Source organism: Chlorocebus sabaeus, chromosome 1 (genome assembly GCF_047675955.1).
Source record: "Chlorocebus sabaeus isolate Y175 chromosome 1, mChlSab1.0.hap1, whole genome shotgun sequence".
Taxonomy (NCBI): domain Eukaryota; kingdom Metazoa; phylum Chordata; class Mammalia; order Primates; family Cercopithecidae; genus Chlorocebus; species Chlorocebus sabaeus.
In genome coordinates, this window is record NC_132904.1 from 7271070 (window position 1) to 7288650 (window position 17581).

Here is a 17581-nt window from a genome sequence, read left to right on the forward strand (position 1 = left end):
CAGAACTAGGCACTGGGGTCCTGATAGTGAACAGACCACATTTTCGTGGAACTTTCAGTGTAGTAGAAGAAAAAAGCCAGGCGTTGTGGGTCACGTCTGTAATCCCAGTCCTTTGTGAGGCCAAGGAGGGTGAATCGCTTGAGGTCAGGAGTTTGAGACAAGCTTGGCCAACATAGTGAAACCCCGTTTCTACTAAAAATACAAAAATTAGCCAGGAGTGGTGACAGGGGCCTGTAATCCCAGCTACTCAGACTGAGGCAGGAGAATCCAGACCGAGGCAGGAGAATCTCTTGAACTCAGGAGGCAGAGGTTGCAGTGGGTCGAGATCACACCACTGCACTCCAACCTGGGTGACAGAGCAAGACTCCATCTCAAAAAAAAAAGCACATAACTAGACAGAAAAAAAAAAGAAAGAAAGAAAAGAAAAAAGCACGTAACTAGACAAACTGGTCAGAGTGTGACAAGTAGAACTGCTGGGAGTTGGGCTAGAGATTCTCTGAGGATAAAGAGGCTGGGACGAACTTGGAGGGCAGCATCCTGGAGGATGAGAAGTCCTGCCCCATTCTGGGCCCCATTTTCCTCCTCCAGACATTGAGAGGTGGGTCAGAGCTGTGAATTTCAATTCTGTCCCTTGGAGTCCTGGGGTTTCCCAGAGGCACCTCAGAGACTACTGCAGAAGAGGCTGAGAAGGGCATCTGAAGGGTAAGACCAGCAGGGCTCGAGGCTTCTGGTGGGCTTCTACTGTCTAGCTTCCCAGGCAGGCACCCTAGGCTTCCTGGAACAAAATTTTCCCAGTGCCCCCTTGTTTCTGAATGGCCCCGATGGGGCCTGGTCTCTGGGGAAACGGAGGAAGCCTCCCCTCTGTCTGCTGGACAACGCCCCCCGGAACAGATCCTGGACCAGAATGCTTAGCTGCTCCCTCACCTTTAACCTTGGGCCTGCTTGAGCCTGGAGAGCCCCAGGGCTCTGCAAAAAGTGACAGTGTCTCTCGAAGAGCTCAGGTTTTTTGGGGTCAGAGCCTCTCCTTCTGTGTGGCCCTTGCCTTTCTGAGCCTCAGGAGGAACCCCACCTGAGTGGGGTGGGCATAGAGGCAGGACACTGAAAGCCAGGTCCTCTGAAGCTGGCCTTGAGGTCAACGCAGGGTGGGCGCAATCCCTCTAGGGAGAAATGTCCAGAGAAGTGGCAGGGAAAGGCCCAGCCTGCTGGGGGATCTGCCCTGCCCTGGTGCCCCCCCAGCAACCATTCTGGGATGCTCTGGGCTTAGCCTGCCTCACAGGGGTCAGCAGGGGTGGGGGTCTGAGCCAGCGAGTTAGTCACCAGGCAAATTGTCGACTTTTTCTCAGCATCTTTATTACTGTGTTCAACTCCGATGCTGGACACTGGATGGGGGTGGGGTGGGGCCGGAGATGCCAAAAACAAGAAATCCCTTCCCCACTCTGGGCCTCAGTGTGTCCCTGTGTCACACAGGGAGGAAGTCTTCCTCTGCTTCCTTCATCAGGACACCGTGAGGTTCAAAGGTTTTCAGGATGGGGTGCTCAGCCCGGAGGGCCACCCAGCTGTGGTCCTTGCCCCAGGGGGCTCACCATCTGGGAGGGAGACCTGGCCCTGGCCCACTATCAGCAAGTGATGAGAAGGGCAGTTGGGTCATGGCCCAGTGACCAGGCAACATCTGTGAGCCTCTTAGCCACAGGTCTGGCTTCACCAGGCTCCGTCATGGAAGTTGACAGCTGGTCGTGTGGGGCAGAAGCGTCCACAGCCCGCATTCTGGGCAGGCTTCTTCTAAACCTTCACAGAATCATAGTCCAAGGCTCCTACCCAAGCTCAGAGGGCAGACAGCTGAGCCTCCTTCTTTTTGACCCGCTTGGGTATTCGAAGAGAGCTAGTGTTGGGGTGGGAGGGCCTCAGCTAAGAGGGGCAGCCACGTGGCGACTCCAGTGAGCTGGTGGCAGAAGCCTCCTTGGGCCACCCAGCCATAGTCCAGAGAGCCGTGAAGAGGTAGGTCAGCAGACATGGCGGGCTGGTCCAGGCACAGCAGGGGCCACCATGGCTTCCAGCACCTTTAGCTGATGGTGTCCAGTGTGGGCTACGGGGAGGCCAGCTGATGCAGAGTCACGCTGGGGAAGATGGCGACAAATCTCTCCCACCTTCTTTTTACCTGCTGGAAGACAGAGGTGGGGGAGGTCCCATGGACTGTGGTGGGCTAGATGTTGTTCCACCCACAGCCACGAGGTGGGGGTAGACCCGAGGGAGAGAAGCACTGCTCATTGGAGACCCTGTCTCTTAGAGGAAGGAGGCAGGGGCCAGGAGCTCGCAGCTCCCACAAAGGGGTCCCTTTTTCCCTGGGGTGAGAGGGTCACACAGTGTACTTCTGGGAAGTTGCACTGGCCGATCTCCTTGCTTCCTGCTCCATTCCCCTGTCCAACATACTATCAGATTAATCAGCTAAAAACAGCACTCACCACATCGCCCTCCTCCTCTAAAACCTTCAGTGGTTCCCCAGTGCCTATGGGATAAATCCCAAATGCCACAGGGCCCTCTGAAATATGGCTCTGGGGGTATTTCTCTCTGCACCCTCATCTCCAGGCAGCTTGGCTGTCATCTTGGTACACAGCCTGGGATGGCTCTGCCTCTGAACTTTTGATGCCCTGGAGTCCCCACCCACCCGCTGTGGTACCCTCCATCCTTCAGCCCACAGCCATACCTGTTGGTACCGCCTCAGCCACCGCCGGCTGCTTCCTCGCTGGGCTTGGATCAGCTGCTGTGTGTCCCCCAGGCTCCCTGGCACCCGCTCCTGGGCAGTGGCATCTGGCCCTTCTGTGCCTCTGTCGAAGCCCTGGGACCTGGACTTCTCTCGCCCCCTGTCTGAGGCTTAGCGCCCTGCGGAGTTGGCCCTCCTGGGCCCTCCCCCAGGGTTCCTGCAGCTTTCCATAGGAGGGTCGGGGCCCTCGCAAGGACTGGCTTCGCACGCCCTGTTCCCATGGCTCTGGAGGCTGCAGGCACAGGACTGCTCCGGCCCCCTCAGCAAGACACGGCCCTCTGAGGTGGCCCAGTGCCTCCACCTGTCTTACAAGAGATCACTTGGGGGCAAAGGTTGGTACTGCTAAGGTGGCTTTCATAAATCAAAGGGCAGGCCACAGGGTCAAGCATCCCTGAGTCACCTCACCACTCTGCCTCCCCACCTTCTGGGTCAAGGAGTGAAGGACAAGGGGACGAAATTGCCACTCCCTCCTTCCCCTCCTCCCCCTCTTCCTCAACCCTCCCCTTCGCCCTCCTCCTCCCTTCCCCCTCCCTCCTCCCCTCCTCCTTCCTTTCCCTTCCTCCTTCTCCTCCCTTCCCTCTCCTCCTCCCCTCCCTCCTCCCTTTCCCCTCCCTCCTCCCTCCTCCTCCCTTTCCCCTCCCTCCTCCCCCTCCTCCTCCCTTCCCCCTCCTTCCTCCCCTCCTCCTTCCTTTCCCTTCCCCACTCCTCCTCCTCCCTTTCCCTCCCCCTCCTCCTCCCTTCCCCTTCCTCCTCCCCTCCTCCTCCCTTTCCCCTCCCCTCCTCCCCTCCTCCTCCCTTTCCCCTCCCTCCTCCCCCTCCTCCTTCTCCTCTAGGCAGCCTTCCCTGACTACCTCATCCTGAAGAGTTTGTTCTCCTCTGAATTTCTATGGCCCTGGCATCCATTGGCACTGAGCACCCATGGCTTAACAGAAAAACAGAGACAGCCTTTTAAGAATTGGGCTGGGCCCAGTGTGCCTGTAATTCTAGCACTTTGAGAGGCCAAGGCAGGCAGATTGCCTGAGATCAGGAGTTCCGGACCAGTGTCGCCAACATGGTAAAATCCTGTCTCTACTAAAAATACAAAAAATTAGCCAGGCATGGTGGCGGGCACCTGTAATCCCAGCTACTCGGGAGGCTGAGGCATGGGAATCACTTGAACCCGGAAGGCGGAGGTTGCAGTGAGTGGAGATCGCGCCACTGCACCCAGCCTGGGTGACAGAGCAAGACTGCATCTCAAAAAGAAATACGTTTTTCAAAAAAGAATCAGTATGTTTTTCAAAAAGGAAACTAGAACAACCACATTCACAAAGACAGCAAGGAGGATGGCCATTGCCAGGCACTGGAGGAGGGAGGAATGAAGAGTTTCATGGCTGTAGATGTTCATAAGGTGAAGAGTTCCAGAGAGCAGTTGCACAACAATGGCTGAAATGGTAAATTTTATGTTAGATGTGTTCTACAATACTGGAGAATTTTTTTTTTTTTTTTTTTTTTTTTTAAAGAAACAAAAGGAAACAGGACTGCTCCAGGCTAGAAGTCAGGAGGCCTGGATTTTTTTCCAGGCCCAGCCTGTGCCTAATGTCCCAGCAGCACAGCACAACCCTTGAGCACTCCAGCTCTGAGGACTGACTGCCTCTGTGTAAACTGTAGCTTCATTCCTTGCAGCCTTGTGACCTTGGGCACATTTTTCTCCTTCATCCGTAAGAAGGACAAATAACGGGTAATTGTTGTGCGTATTAAATGTGATCCACAGGGCTTAGCACACAGCAAGCCCTCGAACAAAGAGAGTTGGTGGTTGTATTAGTCCGTTCTCCTGCTGTTATTAAAGAAAGACGTGAGGCCGGGAGTGGTGGCTCATGCCTGTAATCCTAGCACTTTGGGTAGCCGAGGCGGGTGGATCACTTGAGGTCAGAAGTTCAAGACCAGCCTGGCGAATATGGTGAAACCCCATCTCTAATAAAAATGCAAAAATTAGGCCAGGTGCAGTGGCTCACACCTGTAATCCCAGCACTTTGGAAGGCTGAGGCAGATCACAAGGTCAGGAGTTTGAGACCAGCCTGGCCAACATGGTGAAACCCCATCTCTACTGAAAAAATATAAAGATTAGCCAGGCATGGTGGCGTGTGCCTGTAATCCCAGCTACTCGGGAGGCTGAGGCAGGAGAATTGCTTGAACCCAGGAAGCAGAGGTTGCAGTGAACCGAGATCATGCCACTGCACTCCAGCCTGGGCAACAGAGCAAGACTCCATCTCAAAAAACAAAACAAAACAGAACAAAAAATTATCCAGGCATAGTGGTGGGCAACTGTAATCCCAGCTACTTGGGAGGCTGAGGCAGGAGAATTGTTGTAGTGAGCTAAGATTGTGCCACTGCACCCCAGCCTGGGCACAGAGCAAGACTCTGTCTCAAAAAATAATAATAATGAAAATAAGAAATACCTGAGACTGGGTAATTTATAAAGACAAGAAGTTTAATTAGCTCATGGTTCTGCAGGCTGTACAGGAAGCATAGCAGCTTCTGCTGCTGGGGAGGCCTCAGGAAGCTTCCAACCACGGTGGAAGGCAAAGCAGGGATGAGGCATCTCACATGATAGGAGCAGGAGAAAGAGAGAGTGGCAAGAGGGGCTGTATCCTTTTTTTTTTTTTTTTTTCAGACAGAGTCTCACTCTGTCGCCCAGGCTGGAGTGCAGTGGCGCGATCTCGGTTCCTTGCAACCTCCACCTCCCGGGTTTAAATGATTCTCATGCCTCAGCCTCCTGAGTAACTGGGACTACAGGTGCCCACCACCACACCCAGTTAATTTTTTATATTTCTGGTAGAGACAAGGTCTTGCTATATTTCCCAGGCTGGCCTTGAACTCCTGGCCTCAAGTGATCTGCCCACCTCGGTCTCCTAAAGTGTTTGGAATAAAGGCATGAGCCACCGTGCCCAGCCTACACACTTTTAAACAACCAGATCTCACAAGAACTCACTCACTATCATGAAAACAGCGCCAAGGGGATGGGGCTAAACCATTCATGAGAATCCACCCCCACGAGTCAACCACCTCCAACACTGGAGACTACAATTCAACATGAAGTTTGGTGGGGACATAAATCCAAACCATATCAGCGGTATTCACTGCTGTGGGCAAATCCTTTCCCCTCTTGGTCAGTCTCATCTGTAAAATGGGTTGTTTCTTTTTTTTTTTTTTTTTTGAGACGGAGTCTCGCTGTGTCACCCAGGCTGGAGTGCAGTGGCGCAATCTCGGCTCACTGTAAGCTCCGCCTCCCGGGTTTACGCCATTCTCCTGCCTCAGCCTCCGAGTAGCTGGGACTACAGGCGCCCGCCACCTCGCCCGGCTAGTTTTTTGTATTTTTTAGTAGAGACGGGGTTTCACCATGTTAGCCAGGATGGTTTCGATCTCCTGACCTCGTGATCCACCCGCTTCGGCCTCCCAGAGTGCTGGGATTACAGGCTTGAGCCACCGCGCCCGGCCGGGTTGTTTCTTTTATAATTTTTTTTTTTTTTTTTTTTTTGAGATGGAGTCTTGCTCTGTCACCCAGGTTGGAGTGCAGTGGTGTGATCTTGGCTCACTGCAAACTCTGCCTCCCGGGTTGAAGCGATTCTCCTGAGTAGCTGGGATTACAGTCACGTGCCACCACGCCTGGCTAATTTTTGTATTTTTAGTAGAGATGGGTTTTCACCATGTTGGCCTGGCTGGTCTTGAACTCCTGGCCTCGTGATCCACCCACCTCGGCCTCCCAAAGTGCTGGATTACAGGCATGAGCCACTGAACTCAGCCTGTAAAATGGGTTGTTTCAAATATAAGACGAAATCATGAGTGTGGATGCTTCTAAAGGTGAGACTGCAGCTCTTTCCCCCAAGACGGGAAGCCTGGTGCTGGGCCAGCAGATTCCTCAGAATGGTGGTTTTGTTTTTTGAAACAGGGTCTCACTCTGTTGCTCTGGCTGGAGGGCAGTGGCATGATTTCAGCTCACTGCAGCCTTGACCTCCCGGGCTCAAGTGATCCTCCCACCTCAGCCTCCTGAGTAGCTGGGACTGCAAGTATGTGCCACCAGGCCTGGCTAATTTTTCTATTTTTTGTAGAGATGGAGTTTCATCATGTTACTCAGGCTGGTTTCGAACTCCTGCACTCGAGCAATCTGCCCACCTCAGCCTCCCAAAGTGCTGGGATTTCAGGTGTGAGCCACCACGCCCGGCCTCAGAATGGTAGAATCTGAGTGCTGAAGGGATCCCATAAATCTGTTCCATGCTCCTTTTTGTTTTATTTTGATTATGTATTTCTTTGTTTATTTTAGAGATAAGGTTTCTCTATGTTGCCCAGGCTGGTCACAAACTCCTGGTCTCAAGTGATCCTCCTGTCTCAGCCCCCTGAATAGCTGGGATTATAGGCAGGAGCCATCATGCCCAGCTCCTTTTTGTTTTAACCACTGTTTTGAGTCAACCCCTTCACAGATTTCATTTAAACCTCATGATAGTCCTATGATGTGGGGATTGTCATCTCATTTTATAGATCAGAAAACCGAGGATCAGGGAGATTAAGCACCTGGCTGGAGAGCATGCCCACTAAGTGGCAGAGCTGGTCAGCCACCCTGGTCAGCCGGGCTTTAAAAACCTGTGCTTCAATCACTCAGGTCTCTTTCCCCAGACTAGGCAGCAGACGCAGGACTGGAAGCCAGCTGTCCTGCCTCCTCCATGTTTGGGGTGCTGCAGAGGGCACCCCTATCCAGGGCCAGGGAAGTGCTGGCTGCAGCTCTTGGGTCACACTAACCTTGTCCCCCAGGGCCTGGCCTTGCCCTCATCCCTTCTGCTCAGTTTCTGAATCTTCCTTGGGTGAAGGGTTGCTTAAAATCTGCCAGGCTCAGCTCCCAGAGGAGCTATGATAGGGCCAGTGTGAAGAGAATGGAAAAAAGGAGCCCTGACCTTCTGCCCCAGCCTGTCCCTAACACTGACTCTGATTTGTACCCAGGTCCTTTAATTTCAACGCTGACAACACTCCAAAGGTCAGTCCTGACCCTGGTTAAAAAGCAACAAAACCATTACACAATCTTCAACGCCCTCACTTCAACACACGTAGTCAACTCAAATCCCCACTCTCACAAAGGTCTGAGCCCAGGAAGAAGTGGCTGACTCACAGACTTTTGAGATGTGGTGGGATGAATCACTTGCTCTTACGTCAAGAACATAGCTGTGGAGTACCCTCTTGCCAAGCATGCAGTCTTAAAACAATTTCCCAAATCCACTGAGGACAGGGAGAAAAATCTGTGTTCTCCTCCTTCCCTCCTCACTGCTTCTCTGCCTTCTTCACCTGGTATCTTAGATTGATTTGTGTTGCTGTAACAGAGACGGGTTAATTTCTAAACAATCATTCATTTGATTCACGGTTCTGGAGGCTGGGAAGTCCAAAAGAATGGCATCAGCCTCCGATGAGGGCCTTTGTGTTATGTCATCCCATGGCAGAAGGTGGAAGGGTAAGAGAAAGCAAAATTGGGCAAGGGCAAGAGGGGGCTGAACTCACTTTTATCAGAAACCCACTTCCTGATAATTGCAGTAATCCAGTCACCTAATCACCTCTTCACCGTTCCACCTCTTGATAACTGTCATAATGACAATTAGAGTTTGACATGAGTTTTGGAGCAGACGTTCAAACTATAGCACCTGGCAAGCTCTTACTCACCTTTCAAAACTCTGCTTTGTGAGTGACACCTCCCCAAAAAGCCTGCCCTGACACTTCCAGGCTGTGTAAGATAGGCAGTCCCCTCTACAGCCCACCCAATAACCCAATACACACAGTAACACAATCATACATGTCTGCCTTACCTCACCACACTAGGTACCCCCTGAAGGCTAGAAGAACACCTTCATCTCTGTGTCCCCACGACCCAACACAGTAAATAACGTATTAAATATTGGAGACTATTAGTTGTCTTTCGCTATCTAACAAATTACCCCAAAACTTAGAGACTTAAAACAACACACATTTATTATCTCAGTTTCTGTGGGTCAGGAATGGGGGCACGGCTCGGCAGGTCTCTGGCTCGGATCTCTCAGAGGCTACAGTCAAGTCTTCTCCAGGTCCTTCTCGGGTGGATCTGCTTCCAAGCTCATTCTTGTGGTTGTTTGCATAATTTAATTCTTTTTGGATTGTGGGACTGAGGGCCTCTGCTTCTTGATTGTTGCTACTTGGGCCTCTCCAAAGACCATCTCACAAAGTGGCAGCTGGCTTTAATCAGAGCAAGCGAGTGAGAGCAAGAGATGGTGAGAAAGACAAGCTGGGATCTTTGGAGACTAACTGCAGAAGTGACATGTGAGGCCAGAGCAACTCCGTCTTGGATGCTAATCCACCACGTTGACTTCTTATTAACCCCATTCTGGGAATGCCTCTAAGATTTCTACCTTTTTTTTTTTTTTTTTTTTTGAGACAGAGTCTCACTCTGTCGCCCAGGCTGGAGTGGAGTGCAGTGGTGCGATCTCGGCTCATTTCAAGCTCCGCCTCCCAGGTTCACACCATTCTGCTGCCTCAGCCTCCTGAGTAGCTGGGACTACAGGCACCAGCCACCACGCCTGGCTAATTTTTTGTATTTTTAGTAGAGACAGGGTTTCACTGTGTTAGCCAGGATGGTCTTGATCCGCCCGCCACGGCCACCCAAAGTGCTGGGATTACAGATTTCTACTCTATCTACTGTTACCATAAATCCTACCCATAGGCAGATCCATATCACATTCTTGCCTTTCCCTGAGGTCTCAAACTTCAATTGTCTTACACATTCCTGCCCTGTGGTATATAAGCCCTGGGTCTGGGGGTCTATAGCGTGGGGATCCACCAACACGTCTTGCCGCAGCGTGAGACACAGACTTGGCTGCTGTTCCAAAATCTGTATTAAATGTTTCTTTTTGGCTGGGTGTGGTGGCTCATGCCTGTAATCCCAGCACTTTGGGAGGCCAAGGCAGGCGGATCATTTGAGGCCAGGAGTTCGAGACCAGCCTGGCCAACATGGTGAAATCCGGTCTCTACTAAAAATACAAAAATCAGCTGGTCGTGGTGGTGCATGCCTGTAATCTCAGCTAGTTGGGAGGCTGAGGCAGGAGAATCACTTGAATCTGGGAGGCGGAGGTTGCAGTGAGCCTAGATGGTGCCACTGCACTCCAGTCTGGGCGACGGAGCGAGACTCTGTCTCAAAAAGAAACAACAACAAAAAAAACGTTTTTTCTAAGAAACTGAATTTGTCAGCCTCTTTCTTTGGCCTCAGCTTCCTTGGGTTTTGGGGATAGGTTTACACGGACTTGCCAACCACAGAACATGGCAACCCATCACTTGCTTTATTCTGTTCCTTAGAGGCGAGTCGCCAGGTCCAGCCTACCCTCAAGGGGTGGAGATGACACAAGGGCGTGAATACCAGGAGGCTAGGATCATTGGGGACCATCTTGGAGATGGCCTACCACAGACACCAAGGATTCCAGGCCTCCTCCACTGCCTGTGTTTAAAGCCTTGCCCTTTCATGTACTGGCTATGTGCCTTGGGTCAGTGGCTTAACCTCATGTGTCTACAATTTCTCCACTATAACACGGGGATCATGCTTTATTTCATAAAATCTAAGAGGACATCTATGGAAAGGTGGCAGTATTTTATATACCATTAAGAAAGAATATCTGGACTGGGCACGGTGGCTCACGTCTGTAATCCCAGCAATTTGGGAGGCCGAGGCAGGAGGATTGCTTGAGCCCAGGAGTTTAAGACCAGCCTGCGCAACTTAATGACACCCTGCCTGTACAAAAATTAGAAAAAAAATTAGCTGGGCCTGGTGGCATGTGCCTATAGTCCCAGCCACTTGGGAGGCTGAGGTGGGAGGATAGCTGGAGCCCAGGAGGTTGAGGCTGCAGTGAGCTGTGATTGAAGCCACTGCACTCCAGCCTGGGCAACAGAGTGAGACCCTGTCTCAGGAAAAAAAATAAAGAAAGAAGGGAGAAAGGGAGAAAGGGAGAAAGGAAAGAAAGAAAAAGAAAGAAAGAAAGAAAGAAAAGAAAGAAAAGAAAAGAAAGAAAGAAAGAAAGAAAGAAAGAAAGAAAAGAAAAGAAAGAGAGAGAAAGAGAGAGAGAGAAAGAAAGAGAAAGAAAGAAAGAGAGAGGAAGGAAGGAAGGAAGGAAGGAAGGAAGGAAGGAAGGAAGGAAGGAAGGAAGGAAGGAAGGAAGGAAGGAACCCATTACCCACTCCTTGGAAGGTACAGCCCCGTTTTAGAGAGGTTAAAGTGTGGAGGAAAAAAGTGTGCCTTGAAAGTAACAAAACACAGTAGTATCTATTTCCTAAAGTGAAGTAGGAAAGAGATATTTCCTGTATCTATTCACGTAAATGGCTGATGTCATTTAAAGTTCTGGTGAGGCTTAGATAAACTGGAAGGCTGCAAGCTGGGACAGGCTACCATGTTCCTTATGAGTGAGCCAGTGAAAGTGATCTACATCTACCTGCTGTGGGAAAGACCTTGCTTTGGTGAACAGAAGAGAATGAGAGACCACATCTGGCTTGGGGGAGGGGAGGATCTAGGCAGGCCTCTTGGAGGAGGTGATATTGGAGCCCAGCCTCAAGAGCCCACTCTCCAGAACCTTGAGAATCAGATATTGAAAGTCTGACTGACCTTGGAAGGCAGCAGGGGTGGGGCGTGCCCTCTACCCTGGGAGACTGACCTTTGTCAGTGTGCTTCACCTTTGCACCCCTCCAGAGCTTATACTCATCTCTTCTTCTCTCGGTTGAAATGACAGAAGTATAGTCAATGATGGGCCTGGAATCCAGCCCAGTTGAGTCAGGCCAGCACATAGAGTCTTCAGCAAATGTGTGTTCTACCCTCCATGGGTGGGGCCTGAGTCTTCACATATCCTCTAGGAGGATTAGACAAAATTTTAAACCTAGCAGTTAGTACTACTAGACTTTCTCCTTGAAAATATGATGCGCAGTTTGGGCGCGGTAGCTCATGTCTGTAATCCCAGCAGTTTGGGAGGCTGAGGCGGGCAGAGCACTTGAGGCCAGGAGTTCAAGACCAGCCTGGCCAACATGGTGAAACCCCGTCTCTAAAAAAAGTACAAAAATTAGCCTTGAGGCCGGACATGGTGGCTCATGCCTATAAATCCCAGGACTTTGGGAGTGTGAGGTGGGTTGGGTCACCTGAGGTCAGGAGTTCAAGACCAGCCTGGCCAACATGGTGAAACCCCATCTCTACTAATACAAAAATCAGCCGGCTGTGGGGGCACACACCTGTAATCCCAGCTACTCGGGAGGCTGAAGCACAGGAATTGCTTGAACCTGGGAGGTGGAGGTTGCAGTGATCAGAGATCATGACACTGTACTCCAACCTGGGCAACAGACTGAGACTCTGTCTAAAAAAAGATTTTTAGGCCGGGCATGGTGGCTCAAGCCTGTAATCCTAGCACTTTGGGAGGCCGAGACGGGCGGATCACGAGGTCAGGAGATCGAGACCATCCTGGCTAACATGGTGAAACTCTGTCTCTACTAAAAAATACAAAAAAAAACTAGCTGGGCGAGGTGGTGGGCGCCTGTAGTCCCAGCTACTCCAGGGGCTGAGGCAGGAGAATCGCCTAAACCTGGGAGGCAGAGCTTACAGTGAGCTGAGATCTGGCCACTGCACTCCAGCCTGGGCGACAGAGCGAGACTCCGTCTCAAAAAAAAAAAAAAAAGTTTCTTAAATAAAAAAATATGATGCCCACCAGAAGTAAGATGAACGACTGTGCAGATATACATTTATTTAATTTAAAATTGTTTGTGGGCCACGTGCAGTGGCTCACACCTGTAATCCCAGCATTTTGGGAGGCTGAGGCAGGGGAGGATCACTTGAGGGCAGGAGTTTGAGACCAGGTTAGGCAACAAAGCGAGTCCCCATTTCTATAAAATTTTAAAAACTGGCCAGGTGCGGTAGCTCACACCTGTAATCCCAGCACTTTGGGAGGTGGGTGAGGGTTGGGGGGCGAATTATGAGGTCAAGAGATTAAGACCAGCCTGGCCAAGATGGTGAAACCCTCTCTACTAAAAATACAAAAATTAGCTGGGCGTGGTGGTGGGCACCTGTAATCCCAGCTACTTGGGAGGCTGAGGCAGAGAATCACTTGAACCCAGGAGGCAGAGGTTGCAGTGAGCCTAGATCACGCCACTGCACTCTAGCCTGGGTGACAGAGCAAGACTCTTGTTTCAAAAAAAAAAAAAAGTTCCTGTGTTTATCTTCTGTCCCTTATTCCCTCCTCACACCTGTACAAGAGTTGAGTTTAGCACATAGTAAATGTTTAATAGTCAGTGAACAGGAGTGCCCCAGAGGCCAAGCAGAGTCCACAGAGTCCAGTGGACACCACATCCATGCGGGAGGGAAAAGTTAAAGAGATGATACCTGGAACAGGTCAGATTGGGGGCGTGGACTGAGAGGAGCAAATGCTGAGGAATTTCTGAGGCTTTGACAGTGTCCCTGGGCTAGGAAGGAAGACGAGGTGGTGGGAGGATATTGAGCCATTTCTGCAGCACTATGAAAAATGAGCTACTTTTCCAGACTAGTGTTGGGGGGCAGACCTCAAAGCACCCCATTTCAAAGCAGTGTGGTACTACGCTAGAAATAATGCCCAGGGTATTATGGGAGTCCTAGGAGGGCCCCTTACACCGTGAGAGTGGCCTTGGAGGGCTTCCTGAAGGAGACAACGACTGGGTTAAGTCTTGAGAGAGAGAGAGAGAGAGAGATGATAGGAAGAGAGTTTATCAGGTGAATCTATTGAGAAAAGGAATCCCATGCAGAGGGAAACAGTCCAAGCAGAGGCAGGAAGCCACGACAGGGTAGAGGAACGATGATACCTCATACCACTGGGGTGTAGGGAGGACAGCGTACCAGCAAGTTCAGACAGCATGGTGGCCAAGGCCAGGGCAGTTAGGAACAAGAAGGCTAGAGACATCCAGATGGATGGGAGCTCCCAAAGCTACAGATCCTAGCCAGGCGCAGTGGCTCATGTCTGTAATCCCAGCACTTTGGGAGGCTGAGGTGGGTGGATCACCTGAGGTCAGGAGTTCAAGACCAGCCTGGCCAACATGGTGAAGCCCTGTCCCTACTAAAAATACAAAAATTAGCCTGGTGTGGTGGCACAAGCCTGTAGTCCCAGCTACTCAGGAGGCTGAGGCAGGAGAATCACTTGAACCCAGGAGGCGGAGGTTGCAGTGAGCTGAGATGGCGCCACTGCACTCCAGCCTGGCAACAGTGAGACTCTGTCTCAAAAAAAAAAAAAAAAAAAATTAGCCAGGTATGGTGGCAGGTGCCTGTGATTCCAGCTACTCAGGAGGCCGAGGCAGGAGAATCACTTGAATCCAGGAGGCAGAGGTTGCAGTGAGCCAAGATCACACCGTTACACTGCAGCCTGGGTGACAGAGTGAAACTCTGCCTAAAAACAAAAACAAAAACAAAACAAAACAACAACAACAAAAAAACAAAAAACAAACAAAGCTACAGATCCCTCAAAACATAGCAGTTACTGTGAGCCCGGAAACAGCCCACCCCTCTGTGTTTAGAATCCAGAAGCCTGGCTTTACCCTGAGGATCTCATAAGGACAACCCAGATGTTCCCGATCCCCCCTCCAGAGATGACAAAAGGAAGATTTCTCCTGCCAGCATGGACTGAGCAGGAAAAGCATTGGCCAGGAGTGTTTGCGGTGTGGAAACTGCAAGTGTGTCTGGTGGCCCTGTGCCCTTGCCTGTGGCCACTCAAGTACTATTTTTGGCTTGAAGCGAGCCTAAATTCCAATGTTTGCCCCACTGTGTTCCCAGGCTCCTTTAACCCCATGGCTTCTCACCCCTAGAAACCGCCCTGTCTTTTCAGCCTCCTCCTACTTTGGCCGTTCAGTCTGGACAATTCCACTGGGCTCATGGAACCCATCGTGGGATCGCCACAAGATGGTCAGACCTTCCACTGGCCGAGGTGGACCAAGGGCTAGTGTCTCCCCTGTGTTCTTAGACTGCAGAAGTCTCTGTCAATTATGAGATCTGCCCTCTTCTGTCTCCGAGCCTCTGAACATGTCCCTAAGAAGCAAAGGGATGGGTTAGCTACTCCCAACGTGCCCCCCAGAGTTATTGGGGTAACACCAAAGCCAGCCCTTTCACCTACCCACAGCCCAGCCTCTTAGCTGCAACTTCCTGTTTTTGTTTTGTTTTGTCTGAAGACTGGATCTCACTCTGTTGCCCAGGCTGGAGTGCAGTGCAGTGGCACGATCTCAGTTCACTGAAACCTCCACCTCCCAGGCTCAAGCGATTCTCTCACCTAGTCTCCCTAGTAGCTGGGACTACAGGCACACCCCACCACACCTGGCTGACTTTTTGTTTTTCAGATTTTTTCAAAATTTTTTTTTTTTTTTTTTTTTTGAGACAGAGTCTGTCTCTGTTACTCAGGCTGGAGTGCATTGGTGTGATCCCAGCTCACTGCAGCCTCTGCCTCCAGGGTTCAAGTGATTTTCCTACCTCAGTCTCCCGAGTAGCTGGGATTATAGGCATCTGCCAGCCACCACACCCGGCTAATTTTTTGTATTTTTAGTAGAGATGGGGTTTCACCACATTGGTCAGGCTAGTCTCAAACTCCTAACCTCAAGTGATCCGCCCACCTCAGCCTCCCAAAGTGCTGGGATTACAGGCATGAGTCACTGTGCCTGGTCTTTCTTTTTCAACTTTTAATAGAGATGAGGCCTCACATTCAGGAGATTGAGACCATCCTGCCTAATACGGTGAAACCCCATCTCTACTGAAAATACAAGAAAATTAGCCGGGCGTGGTGGCGCAAGCCTATAGGTCAGCTACTCAGGAGGCTGAGGCAGGAGAATCGCATGAACCTGGGAGGCAGAGGTTGCAGTGAGCCGAGATTGAGTCACTGCACTCTAGCCTGGGTGACAGAGTGAGACTCCGTCTCAAAAAAAAAAAAAAGAAAGAAATGGGCTCAAGTGATCCACCCACCTCAGCCCCCGCAAAGTTTGGGATTATAGGCATGTGCCACCACACCCAGCTCCCACTCCTGTTTCAAAGCCCACTTGCTCAAGTCTCATGCCCCTAAAGCCTGTGGGAGATGCCTCACCATGGCCACGTCCCTTTATCATGGTGCCAGGTCCATACCAGAGCCGATGCCCACAGGATGGGGCAGAGGAAGAGGAAGAACCTCCTGACCACTTTTAGCCTCCCAAAGTGCTAGGGTTATAGGTGTGAGCCGCCGCACCCCGCCCAAGAACTAACTTTTTTTTTTTTTTTTGAGATGGAGTCTCGCTCTGTCGCCCAGGCTGGAGTGCAGTGGCCGGATCTCAGCTCACTGCAAGCTCCGCCTCCCGAGTTTACGCCATTCTCCTGCCTCAGCCTCCGAGTAGCTGGGACTACAGGCGCCTGCCACCTCGCCCGGCTAGTTTTTTGTACTTTTTAGTAGAGACGGGGTTTCACCATGTTCGCCAGGATGGTCTCGATCTCCTGACCTCGTGATCCGCCCGTCTCGGCCTCCCAAAGTGCAGGGATTACAGGCTTGAGCCACCGTGCCCTGCTGTTTTTTTTTTTTTTGACATGGAGTTTCACTCTTGTCATCTAGGCTGGAGTACAATGGTGTGATCTTGGCTCACTGTAACCTCTGCCTCCCAGGTTCAAGTAATTCTCCTGCCTCAGCTTCCCAAGTAGCTGGGATTACAGGCGTGCGCCACCACGCCCTGTTGGTTTTGTATTTTTTTAGTAGAGATGGGGTTTCACCATGCTGGCCAGGCTGGTCTCGAACCCCTAACCTCAAGTGATCCGCCTGCCTCAGACTCCCAAAATGCTGGGACTACAGGTGTGAGCCACCGTGCCCGGCCCAGCCCAAGAACTTTTTAGAATTTTGGCTATTAAGAAATAATAAAGCAGGCCTACACTCCTACCCTTACGGCAGCCCCTCAGCTACTCTGTAAGGCCCCTTGGAACATCATTTCCCTCCCAACAGAGTCCTGCTGCCTGTGTTCTCTGCACCAGAGCTTCACCTTGGCCAGCCTTCCACAGCACGTCTCAGCTCCTCTGTTTGGCTTCAGCTTCTGCTGCATCCTCCTAGGAGCTCAACTATGTTTTCCAAGTTCCCCAGATCTCAAGAATCAATTGAGAGCTTGATAAGAGGAAAATTTAAAAAAATCATTGAAAAGATTACTAGGCCCCACCCCAAATTTACTGACTCATTATCCACAGGGGTGAGTGTGGGTCCAGGAATATGGTTTTGTTTTTAAAGGGACCTGGAAGATTCTTACCATCCAGGAAGCCTAAATAGTATTTCTCTAGCCTCTCCGTTGGTCTTTACACTGACTCCATTAGAACCACTTGGAGAACTTCTAAAACTAGCCCTGCAGTGCAGGGGGTCTTGTTTCTGAAACACCAGGGCCTTCATCTAGGTCCTGCTGCTTTCTCCGCAGAAAGCCAATCACTGAGACAACAATTATTGCCAAGGAAGAAGGCTTTAAACTGGGTGCTACAGCCTAGGAGATACAAGATCAGTCTCAAATCCATCTCCCTGAGTGACTAAAATTAAGAGTTAACATATGCCGGGTGCGGTGGCTCAAGCCTGTAATCCCAGCACTTTGGGAGGCCGAGACGGGTGGATCACGAGGTCAGGAGATCGAGACCATCCTGGCTAACCCGGTGAAACCCCGTCTCTACTAAAAAATACAAAAAATTAGCCGGGCGTGGTGGCAGGCACCTGTAGTCCCAGCTACTGGGAAGGCTGAGGCAGGAGAATGGCGTGAACCCGGGAGGCGGAGCTTGCAGTGAGCTGAGATCCAGCCACTGCACCCCAGCCACTGCACTCCAGCCTCGGC

The 17581-nt window shown here is 51.1% G+C and overlaps 1 protein-coding gene across 1 annotated transcript; it reads right to left on the bottom strand.

Moving 5' to 3' along the window:
- Window positions 1-1278: 1278 nt before the first annotated feature.
- C1H11orf86 (chromosome 1 C11orf86 homolog) lies at window positions 1279-3071 on the bottom strand (the record flags this gene model as incomplete). Its single annotated transcript, XM_007969704.3, is given in 3 exon segments — window positions 1279-2158; window positions 2702-2857; window positions 2859-3071. Coding segments are annotated over 3 exon segments (444 nt in total), but the record flags the coding sequence as incomplete, so codon positions are not given.
- Window positions 3072-17581: the final 14510 nt, after the last annotated feature.